The following is a 19,901-nucleotide window of genomic DNA, read 5'->3' on the forward strand; positions in this document are numbered from 1 at the left end:
CAACTAGTGAGCTTCCCTATAAAGTGATTTATGAAATGGCGAATAACTTATAAAAACAGGTTAAAATTGCCAAACGTGTAAAGCCAATTAGATTAAAAAATCTCAGGGAGCTAAATAAATACATAAATGTCAGTGTGCAGCTCAGCGCTACCTAAACAGCACAGCAGATGGCACCTTTGTAACGTAAGGGAGACATTGAAAATGAGCTTAATTGACTAAGTCCAATAGTCCATTGGACCATAATAAATTATAATATATATTATAATAAAATAAAACATTCAAGTTACAAAATGAGAGAAAATCTGTCTCTCTATCTATGTAACAAATACGCGTGCGTGTGTGTCTATGTGTGTGTGTGTAGTGTACACGGTCACGGGGAATCCGTGAGAGCACAGACTCCGCCCACGCCATGCTCATCTCCAGGGGCGAGTGCGTGGGGGGGTTTGCCTCGCTCGCGTTGTGTTCATATCATCGCAGCACAGTCATGAGCACACACACACTATAGCGCTGCTCCTGACCATACTGCAACATACGGGATACACATGAACGAGCTCTGCGGCAGGTAGGATGTCAGTTTTTATATGGTGTTGCGTGCTCGTCAATGCTCTCTCTCTCTGTTTGTTGTGGCATACACAGGTTGAAGGTGACGTGTTTCAATGGGTTAAGCACGAACTTCAATGTCCCCATTTTATTTAACATGATGTGTTTGTGTAAATGTTTAAAGTCCGCATTTTCTTTATACATGATCTTAATAGAGACTAATCCCTGACAAAGTCAGTATTCCTTTAACAACCTGCCTGCTGTTTTGTGACACAACGTTGTCGTCTCGTCTCAGCAGGTGTATGAACAGGTGCAATGCAGTAGAGGTTTTTTATTTTCCCAACTAGCCTGAATTCAATTCTATTGTATAGACATTTTAATTAAAGTAAGTTAAAGTTTTACACTGATTATTTGCTTTAGCGTGAGAGAACGTGTGTTCAACAGATATCAGTGTTTATACAGCGTATAGGGAAACCGGGGCTAGTTGTCCCACTTTTGATGCTCCAGTGAATATTTATTTTTATTTTCTATTTTATTTAAAGATGTACATACACTCGGTGAAAAGAAAGCTGTAAAACATTTTCACTTAATGATATTAAATACGTTTCAATAATTCTGTTCCGTGGTAATATTTGCGGTCAGATAGTTTGTGACGTTCTCATTCATTTCATTTCAGTCCCTGCCAGTCATGGGAATGATCAGTGTGGCATCCAGCAGAAAGCTGTCTAGAGCTATTGTGACGTAATGTGTGACAAACTCGCATAGTATGTAACCTTTGAAGTGTTATCTCTCATTTCGTTTACCCCCTGCTCTTTAAAGGCGATGTGCTCCTGACATGTTTTATTTTTGCTGTGTAATGTGTTGATGACATTGAGTATCCTAGTCCGTACTGTGCGAAGAACTGACCTATTTGCCTACTCACACGGGTGGAAGAAGGCAAGTTACAGTATACACCCAGATTCAAGCTCTTATTGTTTGCTTATCACAGAGGTGACTTAAACAGTGAAACCCAAAAAGCTACTTATTTATTGCATGCTGCTAGTTAACTGTTGAACTGATGTCTTGAATCCTTTTTTCTGTGCTTTGAGCACCAAAATGCAAGTGTATGGTTTCTAAGCACTTGCTATTTATACCCAAGCGATGATATCAAGAGAGCAGGAAGTTGGAGCAAATCATTTTGATCGCCCCGAGGAGAATTTTGTTGCTCTTTCATTATTCAGGACACTTAATGAACGTGCTCAGCTACCGTATGTTGAATTGGTTTTGTTTTGGATGTTTCTCTTAGTCCAAAGGAGAAATAAATGTTGAAACATTGAAATACAGTAGATTACAGAGCCATACATGGATGCATATTCATCCATGAATAGCATTCAGATAATTGGTTCTCAGGGGAATTTGATGAGTAAAGTTCATATCTTTATATTAGGTAAGGGAAACCACGCTTTTATTAATGAATAAAGCGAACTGAGATGTTTATTAGGCATCACAGAAAGACCGGATCTGACTCTTGTATAACTCAATATAAAGGGCTTGTCCCTGATGATTGACTGTACAGATCCGCAGCCTACTGCTGTCTTTCTAAACACGTGTGTTACTGTCCCATAACTGACATTTTCAATTGATTTGTGTGTGTATGTGAGTTTACATTAAAGATTCAAAAGGGCACAGCTGGAAACAAAATCTACATCACATTAAGAGGAATGGAACTAGGTACTATGCATAAAGGATATTTGCAACCCTGGTCGCTCTATACAAATAGCCTTTAAAAAATATATGAACCTGTTATTCAAGACTTAGTTGTGGCTAATCTACACTTTATAGCACTGTGTTTTTTGTCATGTTAATGCAGCCTTTCTGAAAGGCATAAAACAGTCCATTACGTCAGGTGATGTTGATGAATGCGTCTTCGTCATTTCTGTGAGCACTGTGAGTCGTCCAGACTTGGCAGCTTGTTGATTCGACTCTTGAGTTTTTCCACTGCACTACATTTCCCATGAGTCCTTCTAGTCCTGTTTGAAGTCTACATGTTCGGGTCATTGGAGCCTGGGGTACCAATGGATTGATAGTGGGCAATTCCATGCAAATGTCAACCTTAAGATTAAAAACTCAAGTTTTTCGCACATGGTTTTCACCATACTTGTATGTCAGATGTCAATGTTTGGCTTAAATACCCAAGTGGAGTCTCTCTTAAAGTTTTTAAAGATCCAGTTCTAGCGTCTAGGGAATGGCAACCAATGGCTCACTCCACCGCTCACCCCTTCCTTTTCGAAGCACTACGGTGGCTGACACAGGACAAAAATATCGTCACGTTTTCGCTTCTTTGCCAAACGTGCTCTGTAGAGCAGTTTGACTGTTTAGAGATACTGTACATTTACATTTATTCATTTGGCAGACGCTATTATCCTGATCACGAACCCAACGCTCTAACCATTAGGCCACAGCTGACCCCTGTAGAAACAACATGGCGAATAAGGGGACACACGGTACATGTAGATAGAAATAGCTCATTCTAAGGTAATAAAAACACAATGCTTCATTATGTAAGTTCTTTATACACTTCTGAAGTCATAGAAGTCATAGTTTACAGATACGTGAATTGTGACCATAACAGTCAATAGTCTTCAGAAATGGGCACATAAAAATATCCATAACACATTAATTTCCCCCTCTTTTAAAGCAGAAAATTCACACATAGACTGGAATTGTCTGATGTCAGGACTCATCAGGGTTTTAGTAAAATAAAAACCGATTGTTCAGTACATTCTCTGAGAATTTACAATTCAAGTTTTGGCATCCATAACTTCAGGGTTGCCCAGTGTTTGTTGCTGTTGTGTCTTTTACGTAGTTTAGGAATGTGGACTGAAGATGACTTCATAAGAGAACTGTGTGTTGACACAGGGCAGTGTGCACACTGCAATGTGTATACTTAGGGTGGGATCTAAGAAGATGCCACACCTTCTGTAACCTTGGAAGTTTTTTTTTTTTAATTTTTAAAGCATATCAGCAGTAGATCATTTGTTTCCACTGTTTTTTTTCTGCTTCAGGAGTATAACATACCGTTTTCATACCTTCTCTACCAGATTTCAGACACACACACTAGCAACCGCCTGAAGGCAGTGACAGTAAAGAGAAAAGGTTGTTGTTAATTAGTGGCAGATATTACTGGTCATGCTGTCTTTCCCTCACCAGAGACACGGAAGATACTCCAATGATGTTTGCGTTTGCGTGTCCCTGTAAACAGTGCTTGCGTGGAAAATTTGAATTAAAATTCACATCCTCCTGGTGAGTCAGACACTAATGTGAAAGCAACCTCAAATGGACACAAAGATAAGACATTATGTTAAATACACTGACATCCACATACATATGCCCAACAAAGACAGATGTTCATATCCATGTAGACAGAAACGCATATAGATATTTTTATTTTGAAAGAAAATAATTGTTCACCTGTTTGAGTGTATGTGTGTGCATTGTGTCACCAAATGCAAACACTTTTCTAAGTGTAACTGGTGGTGCGAAAAACAGCTTTCGAAGGTTCTGATTATGTGTCCTGGCCTATCAGACTGTGTACCAGATTTAGTGTGGTAGAGGTAGTGTGCCACACACACACACACACACACACACACACACACACACACACACACACACACACACACACATTTTACACTATCAGTTTTGAACTTTTCTCTATCAAAGCTGAGATATACACAGCATCATATACAAATGGTTAAATGCATGTACATGCAAAGCATACTGCATATTAACCAGATCATAAAAACATTACTTTTTTGTGGCATATAAATAAACATGTTAAGGAAGTAAAATAATTTGGACCCTTGCTCATTTCATTCAGTTTCATTTAAATTGATCCCTGTTGCCAAGGCATTAGGATTATCTTTCTTTAAGGTTTCGAAAACACATTACCCCCTAACAACGTTATGACTTAATTTTGGTTCAATATGCAATGCAACACCCATTCCGGTAAATGTTTATTATTAGAACGCTTATCTAGGATTTCATTAAATGTTCCTTAAATTAACTTTATTTTAATGGTTTCAATCCCTTCGTTTTTGCCTATTTGCTATTAACGCAGAGGTTGATGGTTCAGTCCCACGTATGCATGATGTACACTGATTACTGTCTAAATCTATTACTCGTGTGCTCTTGAGCAAGGCAATTCACCCCAGATTGCCGCTGGCAGTCTGCCACTACAGTTAGTCTATTGTCACTTTAAATAAAGCTAAATGGGGACTTATTAGTGGCTGTTTGGCTCAGCTGTCATATTAACACCTGGAATGTCGGTCTATTCACCAAGCTAATAACTGATAATCCATAATATTCACGTGTTTTCACCAGTTAAAGGGATAGTTCAACCAAAAAAGAAAATTACTTCATCCATCACTTACCCTCGTGTCATTCCAAACCTGTAGTCATGCGGAACACAAAAGAAAATATTTTGAAGAATGTTGGTAACCAAACAACATTGGCCGCATAGTCTTCCATTTTATGGACACAAAACCACTAATTCATTTCTCAAAATATCCCCTTTTGTGACCCACAGAAGAATCAAAGACATGATACAGATTTTTTAAAATAAATGATGACAGAATTTTTATTTTTGGGTGAACTATCCTTTTAAGACTTTTGGATTTTAACTAAACTTAAACTGTTGAATTTAAACTCTATGTTATCTCCTGTTAAGGTATTGTTTTGTGGTTATGCAACCATGTGATATTAGGGGTTTCAGGGAGCACTAAGTACAAAACTGGGATAATCATTTCTAAAGGTCATACAATCCTCATACATTTACACTTAAAGTAGTCATTCTCAGGTTTGCTGTCAGGACTCGGGTCCATTTTAGTTGGTACTGTTTTATCCTTCAAAATACCACTGCATAACTGTGGCTTTGCATAACATGAAGTTTAATGTAAATGTAAAACGTTCTGCCTAAAGTTATAGGTGACCCAAAAATGAACATTCTGTCATTATTTGCTAATCTTCATCTTCTTAAACCTTTATGACTTTATTTCGGAGAACACAAAAGAAGATATTTTGATAAAAGCTGGTAACCGAACTGCGCCGGCCAGTGTTGTAGTCGAGACCAGCTCATTCGAGTCTGAGTCCAGAGAGGGTCGAGTCAGAGTCCTAGGACAAGAGGTCGAAGACAAGACCTATAGAAATCTTCCAAGAATACGTTAAATGTTTGATGGAAACAATAAAACTGGCCCCAAACACATGGCATGTACACTGTGTTTTATTTACTTAGACTGATATTAGTTTAAAAATATTATTAGTTGAGGGTAAAAAATGCCACATAAGTCTTGTGAAGGTTATTTAATTACAATTATGACTTCCTCCTGACCAAAGATATGTCCAAAAGACGTATTTTCTGCATCTTTCGATGTTGAAAAGACGTCCCTTTATTGACACTTTATTATGTTTTCTAAATGTCTGATATTGACGTTCGGGGACCTTTGTACAACGTAAAAACTGGCTTAAATCTGGAGTTTAACACCATTGTTGAGTTTCATATGCAGATTCATGATGTCTTAAGTGGTTTAACAAATTGTGAATATGTATATTACGAAATCACAATATATCAAACTACAGATCCGCAGTGCTGACACATTTACAAAACAAACCCAAATATTTAGAGTGATCTAAACAATTTCAAAATGTATACATTACCATTCAGAAGTTATCATCTCTTTGCCACAACTATTTATTTTAACACACAGTTATGGTTGAAGGAAACCAAATTTTACATTAAACTAGAAGAGCTCAACTAAAGCTAAAAACATTTTTGCAGGTATAAAATACTGATTCAATGCAATGAACATTGACAAATCATAAATTTTTAACCTTGATTCAATGGTCGCTTGCTGTCTTACTGCATTCAAATCATCAAACTCAGTTTATTTCCAAGAGTCTCACTTAATTTATTTCCATATGTAAATAGAAACTAGTCTGATAAACTAAAAAATTCAACCAGTTTTTACTTTGCACAGATTGGACATCAATATTAGACAATCTGGAGATGCCTTGAAAATCCGTAGAAACAACTTTCATTTTTGTACCATAAAGGGATGTCTTTTCAATGCATTTCATATTTTTGATGGGACTTGAGTGGACTCCGGCATACGTCCAATTCCAAACATGTTCAAGTACAAGTCGAGACAGAGTCAAAATGCACACAAGACCAAGACCAGTAAAATAGGGTCTCGGGACCGAGTTCAAGACCTAGTCCGAGTCTCGAGACTTCAACACTGGCGCCGGCACCCATTCACTTCTATTGTATAGACATAAAACCAGTGCAAGTGAATGGGGGCTGGTTAACAACATTCTTCAGAATATCTTCTAGGAAAGAAAAACATTATGCTTAAGGTTTTATTGTTCAATCAATTCTTCAAACATTAATGAAAAAGAAATCTTTATTAGTATGACTCTGTTAGTTGGTCACACGGAGTTGTGATTCATTCAATGAAACTTAATCGATTTTTAATTGTTCTGGATTTCTGTCTGGATTTTATGCTTGCAGTCCTTCAACAAGTTAAACACGTCAACGATGAACTGACCAAGACCTGCCACAATCCCATGATCACTGAGAGATGTATGGTATGTGAAAGATCAAGCAGATGACCTTTTTGGGAATATGTAGGTGAACTACAGCAATCCTTCATTCTGACCGAAGATATCAAGCTCCGTTCATGAAGGATTCTTCTGATTGGTCGGAGGCCAATTTGATTGGCTGACTGTTGACCTGTGGTCATGGCGAAGACAACAGACTCCTTAAATCTGTCCTTTCTCCTGGAGAACGAAAGACAGATGATCCTGAGTGTCCTCCAGAAAGACGAGAAGCTCCGTAAGCGTGAGGAGAAACGCATCAGGTATCAGGTCTCTTTCTTTTTCATTATCTGCTGCTTACGTGGATTCTTATTAATATGTGACAATGCCGTTCAAGACAAACACACCGGCAAGGTAAATACATTAGGAATCATTAGTGCTAAAGCGAACATAAATATTCTCATCCTGAGGGTTTGGCATCTAATCAGATTCAGAAATACAAATTCATTGTTACTGTTGTAAGTAGCGCGTTGTTAAAATTTTCAAAGCAGTTACTGTTTTATTTATGCTAGTCTTTGTGTCTCAACAGGAAGTTGAAAAATGAACTTTTGGATCTAAAGCGAGTCGGGCGGCGCAGTTCTGCAGATCAGCGTGAGTGTGCCGTGTGTCTGCGGGCTCTGGGTCTCATCCTGCAGAGGGGTAATGTGTGCACCAACTGTCATCGACGTGTCTGCAACTTCTGCACTGCTACGCCTCCGGACAGCAAACACTGCAAATGCACTGTGTGTGCAAAGACTGCGTGAGTCATAGACAACATCCAAACACACTCTGGCATGTGATGGAAAAAAGATACTCCAAATTTTGTGTCATACCACCTACCATGGACCGCCAATAGCATGTAGCTTTTTTAACTAAAGGCAGCTAGGTTTTTTGTTTCTGCCCTGACTTTCTGTATAGGTTATATGTCAACATAACACACTCATGAAGTCTTTATTTGAAGAACCAATTAAGCTGTGTGGCACTTCTGTAAATGGTGCTTAAACCTTGTTGTCTATGTGTGACTGGATTCTTTAGGGAGCTGAAGGTGGTTACTGGCGAATGGTTTCTGGAAGAAAGAGCCAAAAGGTTTCAACATGCTAGCAGTGATGTAGTCAAACAGTCTATCCTTTGCAGTCCTCCAGTAGGTGAGAGAATTTCAAAAGGAAGCTTAATATAATCGTTAATTCGTAAAATAATAAAAGTTAATAAAGTTTTAAAGGGACAGTTCACCCTAATATAAAAATTCTATCTTCATTTACTGACCTTTGAGTTGTCCAAATATTCTCATGAACGCAAAGACATTTGGAAGAATGCTTGTAACCAAAGAGCTTGGCCGCCATGACTAGTTGGAAAAAGGACAATGGTGTCAAAATTCCCTCAGAACTGTTTGCTTTCCTACATTTGTGTTCAACCAAATAAATAAATTTTTCGTAATATGGTTGTCGATGGGGCCAAGAACTGTTTGGTTACAAGCATTCTTCCAAATATCTTTCTCTGGGTTCACCAGAATAAAGAAATGTATACAGATTTGGAATAACTTTTTCATTTTTGGTTGAGCTTCTCCTTTAAGTATTTAATAGTTCTTCTTTGTAAGGAGTAAAACAACTAAATCGGCTACATTTAGAATGCAAAATAAATATATGGATCACTGTTTGCTGCATAAGGGTACATTAGTAAGGATTGCAGTGATCAATATTCAGATTTTACTAAATACTAGAATTGAATTGATTTGAATGAATTACAAATGTCTAATTTATTTGAAGATGAAGCCCCTACCGACAGGCATCCCACTCCATCGGAGTTGGGGAGATCGGCCACGCCCAAATCTGAGAGATCGGCCACGCCCCAGTCACACAAAAGCGCAGGAAAAATCCGAAATAGGTGAGAGACATCATTTACAGTCCATTAAACATACTGTATGTGTTAAACGGTGTCTTGGTTTGAAACGGCATATAACACACAACTGTTTCTGCAGTATATACTGAATTCAGTATTACATTTTTGATAAATCTAATTAATATCAACTGTGATTCTTAACATCCTTTCTGGACTCATGATCAGACTGCAAAAATTAAGAAGGAATATCACGATTAAATTGCTTTTGTTAATGATATTGTCATTGCATCATGTTCCATTACAAAACAGTAGGAGGTTTGTAATGTGCAGTAAGCTGTAAGCTAGTCAAGGCTTCCTCATTACGCCCATGTGTGTCCATTAGGAAGAGAGCGGTTGCAGTGGAATCCTCAGGTTTGCCAACAATACCCAATAACATGCGAGCGCAAACGCCCAGAACAACTAACCACATTGAGGGAAGAAACAGGGTAACGCATGGCACATTTGCATTCCTGTGTATACGGACATACACATGTGCATGACAAGTAGTATTTAATACCTACTGTGTGTTTTGTTCAGCCGGACGGGGCAGAGAGCGTGACTAGTATACAAAATAGCGACAGCGTTTCTGAAAAGATGGCAGGTGGGCGCAGCACACCTTCCATTGCCGTGTCCAGAGCCTCCCTCTCATCAGGTATCACCATAGCAATATTTTGACATATGTACTGATGCTCTTAATATGATTACAGGTCACAGATATAAAATAGTTACAACGTAAAACGCTGGTTATTGTTTCTCTCTCTCTCTCTGTGATCACAGATCGCAGTCGCTCAGAAGTTGACCTCAGTATTTCCGGGGAAGGGTTCAGTGAAGACCCGCTGGTTAATCGTTGCCGTTCAGTACCAGGGCTGAACGATGGGGTAGATGTTATCTCTTAAACCATTTCTGCATGCAGCGTATTCCTGTTTGTAAGATATGATATCGACCAGTCAGGGCTAATGTGAAAATAAACTCTAACATTGATCTTTTCTGGATATATAGTGACACTTGGTGCATCCCCACTTTTATCAGTTGTGTTGAATTTATATTGACACATCAAATTAAAGCATTTAAACATGGAGCACTGACCACTTTGTAACATGTTAACATGTTTTAAATGTTCTGTTGGTTGTATTCTGTTTTTGTAGTGTTAAAAAAATGGGTAACACTTTACAATAAGGTGCTATCAGTTAACATTAGTAAATGCATTAGCGAACATTAGTTTACAAGGAACAATACAATGTTTCATTAAATGTATTCCTTGTTGATGTTAGTTCATTTCAATACAGTTATTCATGTTAGTTAATGGTGCATTAACTAATGTTAACAGTGACTGTGTGATTGTAATAATGTATCAGTAAACACTGAAATTAACACAAATTAGTAATAATACATTCTTTAGAAGTATTGTTAGTTGTTAGCACCTTATGGTAAAGTGGTACCAAAAAATTAAACAGGAACCTTTTTACGTTATCCAAAGTGGTCTGTAGACGGTTGGATCTTAACAACATAAACAAACGTTGCTGCGCATTTGCACTTTTGTGAACCCAAGTTAACTTCCGGTACACACTCACAAACAATAGAGTGCCTGTAGATTATTTTTGATAACAAGCGAAAGAGACTGAGAAGAACTGTTACTTGGCTAAACGTGTCTCTCCGATATTTTGAACTTAGACCAAGCTCAACTGCTAAACGTCAATGTTCCATATGGTTGCTTAAATGTGACCGAATACAGGACCCATTCAACAAATAGTTTAAGTCAAATGAACATACAGCAAAATTCAACAAATTGTTTATTTAATACAGTTATTTAACAGTAAAATAATGATACAAATGAATATTAACATAAATAAAATAAATAATGAAAAGTTATATTATTAGACGCATGCCAAACACAAACCGGAAGTTAACGCGCGTGCGTCCGACGAAACGGGTTGTTGCTAGAAGGGATACAGCTACGGCTGGAAGTACACGGTCTATATACAGTACATAATGTTTAGTTAACGCAGTCTTGTAGAATTATTGGTAAGGGTCAAAAGTAATCAGATATGGATTGTTTGGTAACTAAATCACTTCTTAAACGCTCATGCTAAACAAATGCACTAAAATACACTTTTGAGAGCTCTGTTTTCACGCACTAATATTTTATTTTGATACACCATGAATAAATGTACTTTAGACTGTTTTATATTAAGTACACAATTAATGTGTGAAAATTGAGCACTTTAACTCCACTTACTACTAATTTATTTTTGTAAATAATTTTTTATTTGTTTAATCCGGGTGGTTACAAATGGCTTATAATGCATTATGGTTTAATGAAGCTTGAATTGTTGCGTGTGGGCTTTCCTCTGTGTGATTTTCATTGAATTTGTTTTGTGCTGTAGGACTCGGATGAGGACATCGATGCTTTGTTATCAGCACACTACAAAACAAACAGGAGCGTCAGCAGCGCACAATCAATGGTATAATAGTTTACACCGACAAAAACACATTTACACCACGATCACAAGCACAGCTCCATCATGCGCTCCAATGTGTGTCATCCAGCTCTGCGCAAATTTGCGTGCCTGTGTGTGTGTTGCATGTGTGTAATGTGTGTAATGTGTTTAGTTGTATGTTTTATGGATATTATCTTTTCCCCCTGGCTAAAGCTCCAGTTACACTTAATTTGTTGACTCACCTGGCAGACCCACACATTCACTTATTGTGCACACTCACACACATTAAAAAGGCAATAAATGCATTGCTGTCTTATTCCGCTTTTGCCTTCCCACACGTACAGACACCGGTGGTGCATTAAGACACAACAAAGAAAGATTATTCAGCCAAATGCGAATACAAGTGGCCTCTTTGGAAACGGATGAGATAGCTCGTAGCACACACACAGAATCTAAAAGCCTGATGAGTCATTACGGCACACCGGCAGATGTGAAGAGTGCTGAATGAAGGGGAAATGAGGGAGAAACAAACACGGCGAATGAAAGATGCTGAGATCTTAGAGTAGTTACAGAAAAATGACAATTCTGTCATTTGCTCCATTTGTTCTTCAAAACCTCTATTTGCTTTCTTCTGTCTGCGGAACACAAAGGAAGATGTCAGGCAAGAGGACTGGGCCTAGCAAGATCAATGAAGCAACAAGTCTCTGATGTTCACATTGTTTTTTGTGAGACAATCTTTCCTTGTGACATATCTTGCAAATCTTATTGATATATGAACACATTCAGATCATAATCCATTTTGTGTTTCTGAAAACATTGATTTCAACATGATATAAGGCTGAGCAAATAATGACAGAATTTCCATTATAAGCTGAACTTTTCACCACTTCAAGTAATCGCTGATTTGCTTCGAGCAATCTCTGCTCATTCATAGAATCCCCACTTTTCTCATTATTTCTGCTCTGTGCTTTCTCAAACATGTTTCCTCACTTGCCTTCTCGCTATCAATCTTCTCTTTTCTCTTTCTTTTTTCCTGTCGTCTTTATTCCAGTCTTCCACACCTGCGTCCGAGAGAAAGTGGGGTTTCCTAAATGTCCCTGACTCAGACGCTGACACTGTGAGTGTTCTGTGAGTGTGCGTTTGTCTGTCTGCTGATGTGTGTCTGTCTTGCTCCGGTGGCTTTGATTCTTCTGTACCACTGAAAGAGACGGTCATACCCACACTCTACATAACACAAGCGTAGAAGATTGGCCTCTTAAACACTCTTTTTGTCTTCCAGACCAGTATCAACAGTATGATGAGTGTGTACAGTGAAACGGGAGACTATGGAAACGTAAGGGTTTCCGGGGAGATCCTGCTTAACATCTCATACAGCTTTAAAACAGGGGCACTCAACGTGCTCGTCCGCGAGTGCCGCTGCCTAGCAACCGGGGATGAGAGGAAACAGCGCACGGATCCGTAAGACCACACACACACACACATCTGTATGCTCCGCTGTACATTTTACTTCACCCTGGCAGAGCATCCTTTAACACTTCATGTATAATTATTAGGGTTGACAGTAGATTACAACCACTTATTGGATTTAATATGATGCTTTTCTGTATTTAAAGAAATAAGATCATCTAAAGTCTAGTCACAGTTTGTCTATAACGAACACCATGTTCAAGCATAAGGGTGTCCATCAGTGCACGTGGCACCAGGACACCCTAGGCCGCATGTCGATGATCGACTTTGTGGTCGTTTCATCTGACCTGCGACCATATGTTTTGGACACTCGGGTTAAGAGAGGGGCGGAGCTGTCAACTGATCACCGCCTGGTGGTGAGTTGGATCCGATGGCGAGAGAGAAAGCTGGACAGACTCGGCAGACCCAAACGTACTGTAAGGGTCTGCTGGGAACGCCTGGCCGAGTCTCCTGTCAGAGAGATCTTTAACTCCCACCTCCGGCAGAGCTTCAACCAGATCCCGAGGGAGACTGGAGACATTGAGTCCGAGTGGACCATGTTCTCCACCTCCATTGTCGAAGCGGCCGCTCAGAGCTGTGGCCGTAAGGTCTCCGGTGCCTGTCGAGGCAGGAATCCCCGAACCCGGTGGTGGACACCGGAAGTAAGGGAAACCGTCAAGCTGAAGAAGGAGTCCTATCGGGCCTGGTTGGCTTGTGGGACTCCTGAGGCAGCTGACGGGTACCGGTAGGCCAAGCGGACTGCTGCCCGGGTGGTTGTGGAGGCAAAAACTCGGGCCTGGGAGGAGTTTGGTGAGGCCATGGAGAAGGACTATCGACTGGCCTCAAAGAGATTCTGGCAAACCGTCCGGCACCTCAGGAGAGGGAAACAGTGCCCTACCAACGCTGTTTACAGTGGAGGTGGGAAGCTGTTGACCTCAACTGGGGATGTCGTCGGACGGTGGAAGGAGTACTTCGAGGATCTCCTCAATCCCACCGTCACGTCTTCCATTGAGGAAGCAGAGGCTGAGGGCTCAGAGGTGGACTCGTCCATCACCCAAGCCTAAGTCACTGAGGTAGTCAAGAAACTCCTCGGTGGCAAGGCTCTGGGGGTGGATGAGATTCGCCCTGAGTACCTCAAGTCATTGGATGTTGTGGGGCTGTCCGGGCTGACACGCCTCTGCAGCATCGCGTGGCGGTCGGGGACAGTGCCTCTGGGATGGCAGACCGGGGTGGTGGTCCCTCTTTTTAAGAAGGGGGACCGGAGGGTGTGTTCCAAATATAGGGGATCACACTTCTCAGCCTTCCCGGGAAAGTCTATGCCAGGATACTGGAGAAGAGAATACGGCCGATAGTAGAACCTCGGATTCAGGAGGAACAGTGTGGTTTTCGTCCGGGCCGTGGAACGCTGGACCAGCTCTATACCCTCTACAGAGTGCTGGAGGGTTCATGGGAGTTTGCACCAACCAATCCACATGTGTTTTGTGGATTTGGAGAAGGCATTCGACTGTGTCCCTCGCAGCATCCTGTGGAGGGTGCTTCGGGAGTATAGGGTCTGTGGTCCTTTGCTAAGGGCTGTCAGGTCCCTGTACGACCGAAGCAGGAGCTTGGTTGGCATTGCCGGCAGTAAGTCGGGCTTGTTCCCAGTGCATGCTTGTCCCCCGTGACCCGGCCCCGAATAAGTGGAAGAAAATGGATGCATGGAGATCATCTAAACAAATGTTGTTTTCATTGTTGTTATTTGTTGAAGAATTTTAAGAGATTTAAAGATGAGTTGTTTGGAATTGCAGTTTGTTTGGGCAGGACGACTGGGTTGAAAAGAGCAATAATGGCTTAACCTTTTCCATGAGTTTAGGACAAACCGTATTTAGTTATATAAGTTATGGTAGACAGAGGAAGCGTTTAAAACAATGGAAATGACCATTATTTTCACAACAGTGGTGCCAGTAATCACACACTTTACCATTAAATATATTTATAGTCAAAACTTAGGGGTGTCACAACATACTGTTAATAAATATAACCATGATATTAATGACAGTCTATTGATATTGTGTTAATACTACAGATATGATTATATCGTATATAATTCAGCACCAATATCTGGTCCACAATCCAAGAACCATAATGGTTACAAACTCTCTTTGTCATCATTGTAAAAAAAAGCCCCAGGTTTGAAAGCCCTAAAATATAATTGAATAAAAATATTTATTTGAATAATAAAAACACTGAATTGTGTGTGTGTTTTGCAGGTATGTTAAAACGTATCTCTTGCCAGACAAGTCCCGTCAAAGTAAGAGGAAAACCAGCATAAAAAGCAACACCACTAACCCAGTGTTCAATGAGAACCTGAGGGTAAGAGCTTCCTGTCGGCATTGTATCAGGGAGGATCTGCAAATAAGATATTGATTTTAAGGCTTCTGTCTTCCGTATGTCGGTGTAGTACGTGGTCAGTCACTCTCAGCTGGAAACGCGCACGCTGCAGCTGTCTGTGTGGCATCACGATCGCTTTGGACACAACAGCTTCCTGGGGGAGACAGAGGTGACCTTTGATTCCTGGGAGTTTGACAGTCATTTAGAGGAATGGTTCGCTCTGCAGCCCAGGGTGAGCTAAACACAGGCACAGAAACAAACGATAACGGATTATTGATTAATGTGGTTATGGTGTGTAAACAGTGATATTGTGTTGTGTGTATCAGAATGAGTCTTATGTAGACTCAGTGATGCAGTATAAAGGCGAACTGACAGTGGTTTTGAAGTACATCCCTGCAGAGAGAAATATCTCACCGCCACTGGATCAAGTGCAAGGTATGATTAAGAAGTTTCACATTTCAAAAGCTAAATTTCTTTTCATTTTTTGGAAAGAAATACTATGGTATGTGTGGATGATCTCTCACTGCTCTGTATTGCAAAAAGCAATAAAACTGCAGTTATTATGTTAGGGACTTTAACATTGCATTTTTATTGTGTAAAGTCACTGTGCTGTGTTGTTTGTGCTCACCCGAGCTCTTGTTTCTGCTCACTGTCTGTGTTAATAGAGTCCACGTTCAATCTCACTCTCTGTATTTCTCTCTGCCTCAGTGAAAAAGGGATTTCTGAAAGGAAAGAAAATTATCCCCCTTCCTAAAGGTGGAATGGTGGAGCTGCTGGTTAAGGAGGCCAAGAACTTGATGGCCGTAAAAGGAGGTTCTTCTGATCCGTTCGTCAAAGGGTAAGTAAGGGATTGCTGCGCTTGCTCGCTGATAAACGCATGACAAACTTACGCTTCTGGTTTGCGTGTTAGATACCTGCTGCCCGATGACAAAAAAAGCACAAAGCACAAGACGTCCGTGGTGAAGCGCACGGTGAATCCACGTTGGAATCACACCTTCACGTATTGCGGTCTGCAGCACAGCGATCTGGACAGCGTTTGTCTGGAGCTCACCGTTTGGGACAGAGAACCGCTCGCCAGCAACATCTTCCTGGGTGGGGTGCGACTCGGGGCAGGAACAGGTGACTGGTTCTGTTTCTTTTTGTCCTTCGAATTAACTTATTTTTTTGCTCTTATATTAGGTTATTTGTTAACATTCTGTCATTATTTGGAAAGACTCAAGTCTGACAGTCATTCGGATAATTGTATTGTCCCAATACAAATTTTAAATATTATAGTGTTGATTGATAATGTGGCAACATATTTTACATTTATGGTATAATAATGTTTATTAATGGAGCATTTTGTCACTGTCCTGTGCTGTCTTTCAGGAAATCGAAAAAACAATGTGCTTTTTCAATTATTAAATACAGTGTTGTCAAAATTGACAAGCACTTTTTAATACTTTTTATTGGTTGGATATTTTTAAAGATATTTGTAAAACCCAGTGACAAACATAAAGGTTTATAATAATGATTTATACAAATCACAAAATATCGAGATACAAGGTCTCAGAAGGACAGCAGCGATAAAAATGTGTTTTTAATAATCTAACTTCACCTGTATTGTTTGTCTAGTAGTGAAACATTTACTGTAGAAACAACATGGGGGTTTCCATGCAAGGGGATCAGCGGTGAATGTATATAGAAATAGCTCATTGTAAGGTACTAAAAAAATAAAGCTTCATTATGTAAGGTCTTAAGACATAGTTATGTATATTATATTGCATTTCTGTCAATAGATCCGCCAAAAAAACCCACACTGGGCCTTTACGGTATCTATAAATAACTACCTCGGTTATGACTGGCTAACCACTTGCATGTGAAATTAGTAAAAATACCCCTGCCAAGTTCCTGAGAAGCCATTGATAAGTAAATGTGCACAGTTCAATGTGTATGTGTAAAAGTTCACATGGACTGATGACCTATTTTTGCAGCTTGTTTTCCAGAAATTGTCTGAACTGCTTTGCTTTATGCCAGACTATGTATTCATAGTACTTTTTTTAAACAAGGCAAATCAATGGTATGGCCTGTATCTCTAACACACAAGTAGTTAACTGAACTATTTGTGACCTGCAGGTCTGAGTTACGGGAAGGAAGTGGACTGGAACGATGCTTACGGGGAGGAGCAGCGGCTATGGCAACGCATGATTGAGAACCCAGAAGTCCCGCAGGAGTGCACGCTGATGCTGCGATCAAGCATGGCCAAAAGAAAGACTTAGAGAGGAAGAGACAAAAATAAGAGGGTGTTTTCCTGGCAATACACATCATGTCCGATCATCACTAGACCATTTAAAGTGTTTGTAATGGCATTAGCCACATTCTTATTCCATTAGTGTGCATGTGCATACTACATTTTCAAATGCATACGTAAGTATAGGTGCATAGACCTCTAAGGCCATTTTTATGGTATAAACATTCCTTTGGGTGATTTAGCGCTATCCATCTGAAATTAGATTGCTGAAAAGGTATGTTAATACCGGTATGAATGGGGTCTAAGCCTGGACTACAACCCAGGTGAGGACTGTTTAAGAAGAGCACAGTAAATGTCAGCAATCCAAGGTCACATAATATTCACACAAACTTCACACAAATCAAATTTGCACAAATAGCATCTGCACACAACCCAAGCACATAGAAAAAAACACAAACTGGTTAAAACCAAGATTGTAGAGAATTGTTTGATTTCAAAGGTATGGATGACATGTATAGCTTAAATGCACTGAATATTGCTGTGGATTAAAGGCACAGTTCACCCAAAATACAAATTCTGTCATCATTTACTCATCTTCGAGTTGTTCCAAATCTGTATGAATTTCTTTGTTTAGATGAACACAGAGAAATATTTTTGGAAGAATACTTGGCCACCATTGACCAGCTTTGTAGAAACAATTACAATGTTAGTCAAAAGTGCCCCAGAACTGTTTGCTTTTAACATTCTTCCAAATATCTTCTTTTGTGTTAAATAGAACAAAGACGTATATAATGCAACTTTTCCTACCGTAGTCAATGGTGGCCAAGAACTGTTCGGTTACAAACATTCTTCCTCTGTTCATCAGAACAAAGACATTTATACAGATTTGAAACAACTTGAGGGTCAGTAAATGAAGACAGAATTTTTATTTTTGGGTGAACTGTTCCTTTAAAGTCTTTGCCAAATGCATAAATGAAAATGGGATTTGGGGGAAAACATATTTTGATAGTTTACTTCTTAATACTGTATCAATATCTCATAGCAGAATCGATTATTATTAGTTCAGTTTTCACATGTTTTTTTGATAAATGTAGATAAATGTCTGTGAGAAGGCAAAACTGTAGCACACACTTAATAATTTATCTTCAACCAAAATCTAAGCTCAGAATGAGCTAAAAATAGAATTGTGCAAGTCCAGTGCTGATGAAAGTGAAAAAAAACTACTTCTTAAACAAAAATGCAATATTATGGTATTGTGACCTAGATATTAGTATTTTTATAGCTGGTTTCCATGATAAGATATCACTAATAACAGTCATTTCCTGGAGCCCATGTAAACAGACATGCACAAATGTAAACATCCTGATGTTTGTTACCTCAGATCTGTCCTGACTGTGTTGCAAGCTAATTTGCCTGAAAATGATTCTTGGCTGTTAAATGTTTTGCTTTAGTGAAAAATAGAACTGAAGACTTTTTTGAGGACACTATTTCATCATGTTTAAGTAGATTTGCAATTTTCTAGAAAATGAAGATGGAAAAGTTGTATAGAAGATAGAAGGGTGCAAGAAATTGAAACTTAACCATGTAATAATCAAATCACAATTCAGCATGCACTTATTAGATTTGGTAGATACACAAAGGTACATTCGATCAGACACAACATTATTGTTCTATTTTTAAATATGTAAAACAAAAACAGAGAGGCTTAAATTACAAACAACGTTGTTATTAAACCTATAATTTATTTAAATGGTTGAAAGAAAAAAAACACCAATAGTCCCAATATTGAGTTTTGTGGTGACTCATCTTGTCACTGTGAATTCCCCATGAATAATGTGTACTTGTTTTGTATTGTTTCAACCCATTACTCTTGTTAGCATTCAAAATAAGAATAGACTTTATATAACAACCAATAACCAAGTAATAGCTGGTGTTATACCAGATTTTGTGGCATGTATAAGGCTTTGTCAATGTCAAAGTGTGACTGGTCCGCCATTGTTACATGTACAGTATAAACAATGTCCAAAATTGTTCAAAGCTGTTAGATTTACAGCATGTTTACTGTGTGTGTGCAGTTTCCACATCAGGAAGACGTTAGAAGTCTCAGACATGTACCGGTCTCTACTGTATTGTTCTTTATCACTTTCAGAAAGATTAAGAATAAACTATTAAGCAGCTGTTGTTCTTTTTTATTATTCTAAGCAGATATCTAAAATTTTTTCTGTGTGTGTGTGTGTGGCTGCAATAGTCCTGCTGACAATGTGATGACCTAGGACATATTTTGCAATGGGTAGTTAAAAACCTCTTTCACTTCACAATATTTTAAGCATATTTATTTTACAAACCAAAGAATATAGATAAACATGTCATTTTAAGAAAGCCGACTCCCATACTCT

The 19,901-nt window shown here is 39.2% G+C and overlaps 1 protein-coding gene across 2 annotated transcripts; it reads left to right on the top strand.

The window, feature by feature from the left end:
- Positions 1 to 431: 431 nt before the first annotated feature.
- Positions 432 to 19,685, top strand: sytl5 (synaptotagmin-like 5). Of its 2 annotated transcripts, XM_079463568.1 has the most exons (17): positions 446 to 562; positions 7,082 to 7,158; positions 7,235 to 7,430; positions 7,697 to 7,906; positions 8,182 to 8,291; positions 8,910 to 9,027; positions 9,365 to 9,467; positions 9,559 to 9,673; positions 9,799 to 9,899; positions 11,406 to 11,483; positions 12,739 to 12,917; positions 15,155 to 15,257; positions 15,346 to 15,507; positions 15,602 to 15,710; positions 15,984 to 16,113; positions 16,186 to 16,394; positions 17,391 to 19,685. In XM_079463568.1, the coding sequence occupies exons 3-17, from the start codon at positions 7,312 to 7,314 to the stop codon at positions 17,531 to 17,533; spliced, it is 1,989 nt and encodes a 662-aa protein (XP_079319694.1). In that variant the 5' UTR covers positions 446 to 562; positions 7,082 to 7,158; positions 7,235 to 7,311; the 3' UTR covers positions 17,534 to 19,685. The 2 variants fall into 2 exon arrangements, with proteins under 2 accessions (XP_079319693.1, XP_079319694.1); XM_079463567.1 differs by having other exon boundaries at positions 432 to 562; positions 7,082 to 7,430.
- The last annotated feature ends 216 nt before the right edge of the window (positions 19,686 to 19,901 follow it).

This window comes from Barbatula barbatula, assembly GCF_947034865.1.
Source record: "Barbatula barbatula genome assembly, chromosome: 9".
Taxonomy (NCBI): domain Eukaryota; kingdom Metazoa; phylum Chordata; class Actinopteri; order Cypriniformes; family Nemacheilidae; genus Barbatula; species Barbatula barbatula.